At 40.9% G+C, this 9845-nt stretch overlaps 1 protein-coding gene across 24 annotated transcripts in view; it reads left to right on the forward strand.

Moving 5' to 3' along the window:
- Window positions 1-8230, forward strand: part of Ncor1 (nuclear receptor corepressor 1) — a 149690-nt gene extending 141460 nt beyond the window's left edge. For 20 of the 24 annotated variants that reach the window (XM_048366693.1, XM_048366695.1, XM_048366691.1 and 17 more), the window contains 4 exons: window positions 1746-1799; window positions 2675-2896; window positions 5404-5580; window positions 7163-8230. In XM_048366693.1, the coding sequence (XP_048222650.1) occupies window positions 1746-1799; window positions 2675-2896; window positions 5404-5580; window positions 7163-7350 (641 nt within the window). In that variant the 3' untranslated portion in view covers window positions 7351-8230. The remainder of the gene's footprint in view (window positions 1-1745; window positions 1800-2674; window positions 2897-5403; window positions 5581-7162) is intronic. The other 4 variants (XM_048366707.1, XM_048366709.1, XM_048366711.1 and 1 more) reach the window with 2 other exon arrangements.
- The last annotated feature ends 1615 nt before the right edge of the window (window positions 8231-9845 follow it).

Below are 9845 nucleotides of genomic sequence, written 5' to 3' on the forward strand. Positions count from 1 at the left end.
TTAAACACCTAAAGTTGAACTTACATTCTGCCCCTGCTCCCTCTTCATAGACTCAACTCTACTCATTACTTTCTTGGCCTCTTTTATCAAGTCTGATGCCTAGCTCTTTCTCCTACTTTATGAGCACCTGGCCACACTCTCTCCTAAACAGGGACTCTTCAAACTTTAATATGCAACATTGTCACTGGAGTGCTTATTAAATGTGTTAATTAGGGGACTGAGAAATGTAGAAAAGTGGCATTCTCAAGTTGTCCAGGTGATTCTTATTTATATGGCCAAAGAAATACACACTGAATTTTAAGCTCTGTAAGAAAAAAAAGGTAAGTAGTAGTATTATTGGTTGAATTGTATGAAATTATTACCTGATTTTTTTTTTATCAGTAAGAAGGTAACATTAAACCAGTAATGGTTCAGTAAGTATTGGTCAAGTATTTGCCAAATGAATGCATGCATTCTCCACAGACTAATAATAACTGCCAAGCTGTTATTTCAAGTTTAGTTTATTTGCTGTTATCTGGCCCATAGGTAGGAAGATTGTCATCCGTAGTTAATGTTTTTATACTTCTTCCTGGAGATTCTTCCTCTTGTCAGTTTGAGTTTCTAGGCACAGTGACTCTTCAGATGGCTGTGATATCTTTAGGTAAAAAATACCCCTGCGGTCTACTTTCTGGGACCTCATTGTTAGCTACCCACTTACTTCCAGCATCCCTTTGACCCTTTAAAGGTACCAGCATCAAGTTGGAGGAAATGATGAAAATACTATGTGTCCAGATTCTTTCCCCTTTTGGTTCAGAATATTTGCTTTAATAGGTGGTTGAGTTTTCTGCTACTTTTATTCAAACTGCAAATTACAAATTGAGCAGTTACTAGGAGTGAAATAATCAACAAGCAGAGGTTTTTTTTTGTCTTATCCAGGGAATAACCCAAGACTGTAAGAAAAGCTTCCAATTAGCCAGTGCAGAGAAATCACATTTTCATACTGTCTACTGAGGTAGCTTTCTGTTGAGTCCAAGGTTTCTCTTTCACTGAAGAGGCCAGGACTTCTGGTTTGAGGACTGACTTTTCCTCCTGTTTTCCCTGTCAGTGCAATTCCTTCCCTTTAGTGAGTTATACTACTCCTGTAGTGTTTTTTGTTTTTGCCAGTCCTGGGGCTTGAACTCAGGGCCTGAGCACTGTTCCTGGCTTCTTTTTGCTCAAAGTTAGCACTCTACACTTGAGCCACAAAGCCACTTCTGACCTTTTCTATATATGTGGTGCTGAGGAATTGAAGCCAGGGCTTCATGCATGTTAGGCAAGCACTCTACCACTAGGCCACATTCCCATCCCTACTCCTGTCTCTTTTATTTGCCATCTCACCTTTCTTTTATCCCTTTCCCCATGCATTAACACCCCTCCACACACATGTAATGTGAGAATAAAGGCTGAGATCATGAAAACAAAAAGGTTAATAGGAATTTTTGCCTTTTTTTTTTTTTTTTTTTTTTTTGCCAGTCCTGGGCCTTGGACTCAGGGCCTGAGCACCGTCCCTGGCTTCTTCCCGCTCAAGGCGAGCACCCTGCCAACTGAACCACAGCGCCCCTTCTGGCCGTTTTCCATATATGTGGTGCTGGGGAATCGAACCAAGGGCTTCATGTGTAGGAGGCAAGCGCTCTTGCCACTAGGCCATATTCCCAGCCCCGTTAATAGGAATTTTTGAAAATTTGTATCAACATACAAGATTATCTCAATTGTTTGTTCAAATACAGCAGCTGCTCAGCCAGGAACTGAGATCTTCAATTTGCCAGCAGTTACTACTTCAGGTAAGATTCAAAACAATTTACCAATATAAAGTTGCTATAGGAAAGCAATCTGCCAGGCAAGGTGGCTCAAACTTGTAATCCTAGCTACTTGGCTGTGGCATGAATTTGTCATCCCCAGTGACAAAGGAAGTACAAATAGGAGGATTGCTAGCTTGGGCACCAAAATAAGACCCTATCTTGAAAATAAAGGCAAAGAGGGGCTAGAGCTGTGCTCAAGTGGTAGAGTGCCTGTCTAGCAGGCACAGACCATGAGTTCAATCCATTAAAAAAAAAAAAAGTTACGGTAACAAAATTGACTACTAACTGTATACCAAGAAAGTGCTCCTTCACACAAAAAATAAATAAATAATTCAGTCAGGGAAGATCGAGAGTCCAGAGCACACAAGAGAATTAAAGGTAGGTATAGATTGGGCATGGTGGTTCATACCTGTATCAGGAAGCAGAGAGAGGAGGACCATAGCTCAGGGATGAAAGTAAAAGTATCATGCCCAGTTACAGGTATAGTCTAGGACAACTGCGGCAAAATAAAGCAGAAAGGGCTGGGGATGGCTTGAGTGAACCACTAGAGTGATTACATATTAAGAATAAGGTCCTTGGTTCAAATCCCACTATTGCCATCAAAAGTACTAAAGAACAGTGTTGAAAAATTGAGTAATGGAAGTATGGTTGAGTGATTCCCGGGGTAGACAGGTTTTCCCAGCATCACCTGTGCATGGAGATGGCCTCTGTGTTGGCTCTCTGATCTTCTCTGACACTTGTCAAAAATGCAGGGCAATTCAGTGGGCCGGAGGGCTAAATATCGTCTGATTTCCTGTGTCCTGATACACCTTTTATTTTAACAAGCAGAAATGCACTACACTCACTGTCTCTTCCAGGCTCAGTAAGCTCTAGAAGCCATTCTTTTGCTGATCCTGCCAGTAACCTTGGTCTAGAAGACATTATCAGGAAGGCCCTCATGGGAAACTTTGATGACAAAGTTGAGGATCATGGAGTTGTCATGTCTCAACCTGTAGGAATAGTGTCTGGTAGTGTCAGCACCTCAGTTGTGACCAGCAGTGAGACACGGAGAGATGACGGGGACCCATCACCTCATTCAGGTAATGTTACTGTTTTAGTGTCTGCTGTCTTTCCTGAGAAAAAGCCAGATTGATTGCCAAGGTCTTGTAATGATAGATTTCACTTGTCAATATGGGCTCAAAGTCACTTCTGAAGGTTTTATCCCTTCTATAGCTAAAAAATTGCTAGGTGCCTGTGACTCACTCTTGGAATCCTATCTACTCAGGAGGCTAAATATAAGGATCATGGTTCGAGGCCAGCCCAAGCAGGAAAGTCCATGAGACTCTTACCTCCAATTAACTACCAAAAAGAACCCTGAAGTGGAGCTGTGGCTTGTAGTAGAGCACTAGCCGGGGGCAGGGAGAAACAGCTCAGAGACAGCTCATCTTGGCCTGAATTTAAGCTAAGACTGGCATCTCCCCTCCCCCTCAATCAAATTGCTTATACATTACAGTAACAAAAATCAGAACATTTTGGGCTGGGGATATGGCCTAGTGGCAAGAGTGCTTGCCTCGTATACATGAAGGAAGCCCTGGCTTCGATTCCCCAGCACCACATATACAGAAAAAGCCAGAAGTGGCGCTGTGGCTCAAGTGGCAGAGTGCTAGCCTTGAGCAAAAAGAAGCCAGGACAGTGCTCAGGCCCTGAGTCCAAGGCCCAGGACTGGCAAAAAAAAAAACAACAAAAAAACCATTTTTACCCAGAAAGTCACCCTTCTAGCATGGGAATTTTTCGTTTGCATCTTGTCCTTACCTGTACTTAAAAAAAAAAAAAAAACAGGTGAGGACTGTTTATTGAACAGCAAGGGGCACAGATCTTCCTGCGGGTTTGGAGGTTGTGCCTTACCTGTATATTTTAGTGGAAACCCAAGTATAGTTTCATAGTTAATAACTGGCTGGAAATAAAGATGTCAAGACTGAGGGCTGGGAATGTAGCTGAGTAGAAGAGTGCTTGCCTAGCAAGCAAGGGTTCCATTCCTCAGTAAACAGAAGCTGGAGATGGTGCTGTGGCTCAAGTGGCCCAGTGCTAGCCTTGAGGAAAAGAAGCTTGGGCAGTACCCAGTAACTAAGCCATAGACCTTCTGTAGACAGCCTTACTGAATCTTAACTTTTTCTTTTCTGCCAGTCCTGGGGCTTGAGCTCAGGGCCTGAGTACTGTTGCTGGCTTCTTTTTTATAATCTACTGCTGGTGTGTGTGTGTGTATTAAATAATAAATATATAATAAATTTATACATATATATATATATACATATATATATAAAGATTTTGCTGGTCTGGGGTCCTGGACTCTGTGCCTAGGCACTGTCCCTGAGCTTCTTTTGCTCAAGAGAAGTGCTCTAACCACTTTTGAGCCACAGTTCCACTTCTGGCTTTTTTGAGTAGTTTACTGGAGATAAGAGTCTCACAGACTTTCTTGCCTGGGCTGGCTTTAAACCGTGATCCTCAGATCTCAGACTCCTTAGTAGCTAGGATTACAGGTGTGAGCCACTGGCTCCCAGCTGGTTTTCTTAACTGTTAGAACTGACATCTCTTGCTCTTAAAATTACCTGAAGGTCAACAGTATTTCTTTTTTTTGGCCAGTCCTGGGCCTTGGACTCAGGGCCTGAGCACTGTCCCTGGCTTCTTCCCGCTCAAGGCTAGCACTCTGCCACTTGAGCCACAGCACCGCTTCTGGCCGTTTTCTGCATATGTGGTGCTGGGGAATCGAACCTAGGGCCTCGTGTATCCAAGGCAGGCACTCTTGCCACTAGGCTATATCCCCAGCCCAGTATTTCAGTTTTTAAAAATGTTTTCTATTTATCTTTAAGCAACAGATTTCACTATAACAGGTTCACTGGTCTTGTAGTTGGTTTTAAGTATGTTTAAAGGTTTTAACATTGACATCTGTTATAGAATGACAATGATAATTTATCTAAAGTGTTCTGCTGGGGTGGAGGACAAACTTTTGTTCTGGAGTCCAGTCAAGGGCTTCTCCTGAGAACTAAAGAGCCTAGAAATGCATGGGTGTCTATTAGACAGTTTCTCACTGGAGATTGTGCTTTCTTCGAATAGTGTCCTTTCTACTTGCTTTCCTGAAATTGGGGCAGCAGAAAACAATTGTTTGGGCAAGATTTAAGATTTTTGTCAACTTACTTAACACAGCTGCTCTGAGGATAGTAAAGAAACTTTTGATGTTACCCAAACTTCATTTCCTTTATCACATTTTTGCATGTGTCTATGTGCATGCACATTGTTCTGGGGCTTTTGTGCTCAAGGCTACCATTCTACCACTTGAGCTAGCTACAGCTTCACTTCCGGTGTTTAATTGGAGGTAAGAGTGTCATGGAGTTTCCTGCCTGGGCTGGCTTTGAACTGCAATCCTCAGATCTCACTCAGTCAACTGAGCAGCCAGGATTACAGATATGAGCCACCAGTGCCTGGACCTTGATCCTATTTTTTATTTTATTCCATTCCCACTTTTGGTTATTACAAGTGACAACAATATTGCTATTTTAAAGGTGAGAACTGAAATTCTGAATCAGTAATTTGATATAAATTTCACTTTTAGGAGTTTGTAAACCAAAGTTGATCAACAAGTCAAACAGTAGGAAATCGAAATCTCCTATTCCTGGTCAAGCCTACTTAGGAACTGAGCGGCCATCTTCAGTCTCCTCGGTGCATTCAGAAGGGGACTACCACAGGCAGACCCCAGGATGGGCCTGGGAAGACCGGCCGTCTTCAACAGGTGAGGTATCCAGTCTAAACTGACAAAATGAGATGGAAAGCAATTATTTCTACTTTAAAAATCAAAACTTTTACAGTTTGGAAAAATCTATATTTGCATTTCTGTTATCATGAATAGTTTCTCCTTCCAAAATAGAAATTGGGTGTATATAATTTTGCAAGTTTTAATGCAAGGTCCAATTACTATAAAACTATAATCTCCCTGTTCTTCATTCTGTGTTTGCAAAGCAAAAAGTGTAGTGCCTGGATAAAGGAGTGCTAGTCGTAAGGTGACTCACCTTCTAGCTTTTTACAGAGAGAAATACAATTTGGTCTTAAAAAACAACAACTTGTTAATGTCTTCCATTGTGTGCATTTTTGCACTTAAAAAAACTAGGAGAATGATTTTTTAAAAGTAGGGTATGCTGTAAATGTCAATATTTCAAAGATTTGTAAGCTATCCTTTCATGAGTGTTTAAGTGTACATTATGTAATTTTCATGTTTTGGAGAGCACACTTATTACACCTGTGTAAGATTTTAAGTTCTCATGCCATGTGTGAGGTAGTCATATATTTTGTGTGAAAACTTGTATCCTAGACCAATATTGATGCATCCTAAGTATCTTTTAGGAAAAGACTCTTAGACCAGAAATAATAATCCCTAAGATTTACTTGACAAAATGGTATATTTTTAGTTTTTTAAGCTCTAGAACACATTTTTGGAAAGCTGTGTGTCTGTGACTTGTGCCTCTAATACTCAAGAGTAGGAGGATTGAGGAGGAAGGATAGTGCATTGAACTTCTCAGGCAGAAATGTTTGCAAGACCTTATCAAAAATAAACTGTGAGCCAGGTGCCGCTGGCTCACACCTGCAATCCTAGCTACTCAGGAGGCTGAGATCTGAGGCCTGTGGCTCAAAGCCAGCTTGAGCAGAAAGTCCAGGAGACTCTTATTGCCAGTGAATGAAAGCCCGAAGTAGAGCTGTGATTCAGGTGGTAAGGGACAGTGCCAGGACTGGAACAAGAAAAATACCAGCCTAACAACCCTAAGGCCTTGAGTTTAAGCCCCAGTTACCAGGCACCGCCCCCCCCCCCAAAAAAAAAAATTTTAAAAAGCTTTGAAGGGAGTCTAATCTAGAAATTGACAAAAGGCAGTAAAATTAGTGTTACTTACTGTTTTTCCACTTCTAAGTTTTACACGCTGCTCCTTCCCAGACTTCATAGGTGAAACATTCTGCTGCCCATCAGCCTGCTGAGGTTGCTGGGTATGTACCACCTTTTGAGAACTGTACTTTGGGAACTTTTGAAAACTACTCTCAAAGAGTCAGGGAAATTGGGGGATCACTACAGCAAACAACTTTACTATAGTTACATTTGGATTCTCCATGGATGGGTAAAGATGAAAAAGTACATCTGCCCATGTTACACTGTGGCAAGTGCCACCTATCACTGACAACACTTACATGGTGACACCTTGGCCTTTTCACTATTGTACTAAGTTGTTTTCACTGAGTCACAAGTCTGCTTCAGTAGGATTATACTGTCCTATTCATTTTACAAAGAGACACCATGACACTGAAAATTCACCTCATTTTCCTTTTGTCAGGCTCAACTCAGTTTCCATATAACCCTCTCACCATGCGGATGCTCAGCAGCACACCACCGACACCCATCGCATGTAACCCGTCGGCTGTAAGTCAAGCAGCTCCCCACCAACAGAACCGGATCTGGGAGCGGGAGCCTGCACCGCTCCTCTCAGCACAGTACGAGACTCTGTCCGACAGTGATGACTGAACTGCGCAGTGAAGGGACTTAGAGACAGGGTGGGTAGAGATGGCGTGGAGGCAGGTCTAGTGGTTGGCCAGTTTTTAAAACTGCGGGTCAAAAATCTGCCCCCTTGTGATTTGTGCCCAGAGACTTCTCAGCAGAGCCAAGGCGTCAATTGACGAAGAAATGACTGAAATTCACTTGTAAAGTCAAAATGAGGGGGAAGAAATACTGCCTCTGATACAGGCAATTCAGTGGATGATAATAGTGGAGGGTTGGAATGTAGAGTTTCTAAAAAAGTGGACAATTCCTGTTCTTATATCTGTTTGTAAAGAAGAGCATAATGTCTTTGAATCACTTTTCTGTAAATAGATGACCTTTTTGCAGTGTATCCCCTTGCTGTAGTATCTGGTGTACTTACATGCAAATCAGTGTATCAATGTTGGGGGTAATTTTAAAAAAAATATCTTTTCATCTATCTTTTTTAACCCTTCTAAACAACCTCATACAGCCTAGTTACATAACGTTGGCTGTCACGGGCATTGTACTTTTTATCTGATTTTATTTCCTCTAAATTTAGCTTCCCAGTGATCTTGTGGGAAATGTGTAGATTTTTAACAGACTGTCATATAAAATCTAGACATTAAGGTCAAAAGGTAGGAGCAACAAAATTCTGACATTTTGTAAATTTCCAGTGCAGGTTAATTTTTTTTAGCAACACTGAAAAAATATTGCTGCATGGGTATATTATAGTTCAGTTTTTAGTTTTAAAGGCTTAATTGAGGCATACCTCACTGTTATGCACACTGGTGATTTAACCATGCCCCTTAAGTATTCCTTTTCTTCTGCATTTGATGCAGCCCAACAGAGCTTTTGTTCTGAAATAAATTTGACTACCCTGTCCATAGAGCTATAGTAGATTATTTGTGATTTAAGGCTCTTTGTTTCTCAGGTTTCAAAAGATTAACTACATAGTTCATAGAGTGCAAACAATGATTTGTGTAGTATCTCAGGCTTTTAGACTTACTTTGTGCTGCACTCTGATAAGCCTCAAGGTGAACATGCAGTCCTTTACCATCTCTATGCCAGCACTTAACTCTGCTTCCTTAAGATTTAATGTTATTCACAAATTCTCAAGGTGCAAATAATTTAGAAGATTGAGCTGTAAATTAATTATGGTACTGAAGAGTCAAAAGTTTTGTCCTCCACTATTAAGAGTTGCTTGCAGATTTTTTTAAGCATTTTTTTCATATAACAATCATAGCATTTAGGCACCCTCCCACAGCATACAGAAGAATGCCACTGAAAACTGGAAAGGGGGAAAGAGGTCTCTCAGGACAGTTAGCATTAGCACTTTAAGCATTTCATGAACACCTATGCTTTAAAATGAAAATATGAAAGCAGCACTTATGACTAAAACCACTGGCTAAAACACCCTCCCCTCCTTATTGCCTGTAGCCCTGTTGTCTAATCTCTATTTTATGGAGACACAGGCTCAGTACTTTGCACATATTCAACAAGTGACAAAAACAGATTATAGCCCACATTTGTCTGGACTCAAAGCCTTTCCACTTGTCACTCTTCCGCTCTTGAACTCCTAAGGTCCTCAAGATCAAGGAAGTGGTCAGAGCTCCTATTACTTGGAAGGTTGATACCATTATAATAGTATTCATGTAAAGAAAGAAAATCATTATGTGTTCTAAATAGTTTTCTGCTGAAGTTTTTCAGGTACTGGCAATACTCTACAACTCATTAGTAATTTATACTGCCGTTTGACCCCCAAACAGATGACTATGATATTTTTCTATGATCCTGAGGGGTCTTGAGGTAGTGAGAGTTTGGTTAGTTTCTGAGAATAGGTCAAATGAGTCTTGACTTGTTACTCTTAGCATTTCCACTTGTAGACCTCAGGATGTACTGAGGCTACTAACCACTCACACCACCCTAACAACCATGGTGTGTTATTATCCTACCTGCCATCACCTGGAGAAATTTCAGAATGGGAGATGATCTCCAATAGCATTGCTTAGTTTAACACAATGAAAGGTCAAATTCTCATACTGCTGACCTATGAAGCAAACCTGAGACGGTTGAGGTGCACCTGCACAGCACTGAGTGAATGGTGTCTCTGACCTTACCTGCAAACCCAAGGCATAATTCATTGCAGGCTAAGATCCAGCCTTCTGACTACATCCTTAATGCATGATTTTTTTTTCCACAACCAGAACTAATGTCTTCCAATATTGTTCATAGAAGTATTCTGATAGTCAATTTTCCAGTGCATGTTTGTAATTGGACATTTCCTAATGCTTTAATTTGGTATGCTGAGTGCTTCTAATTTGAATACACTTATGCTCTGAAAACTCCAATGACAGTACAGTTAAAAAAATTTAGACTATTTTAAACAATTCAAATCAGTCAGTAAAGCAAGTGGGTACTTGTTTCACTACCTTGCTTTACAACAGTGCAAATGAACATTAATAAGAACACCCACATGAAGAGATTGTCATTCTGAAAACTCG

This window comes from Perognathus longimembris, chromosome 17, assembly GCF_023159225.1.
Source record: "Perognathus longimembris pacificus isolate PPM17 chromosome 17, ASM2315922v1, whole genome shotgun sequence".
Lineage (NCBI taxonomy): Eukaryota > Metazoa > Chordata > Mammalia > Rodentia > Heteromyidae > Perognathus > Perognathus longimembris.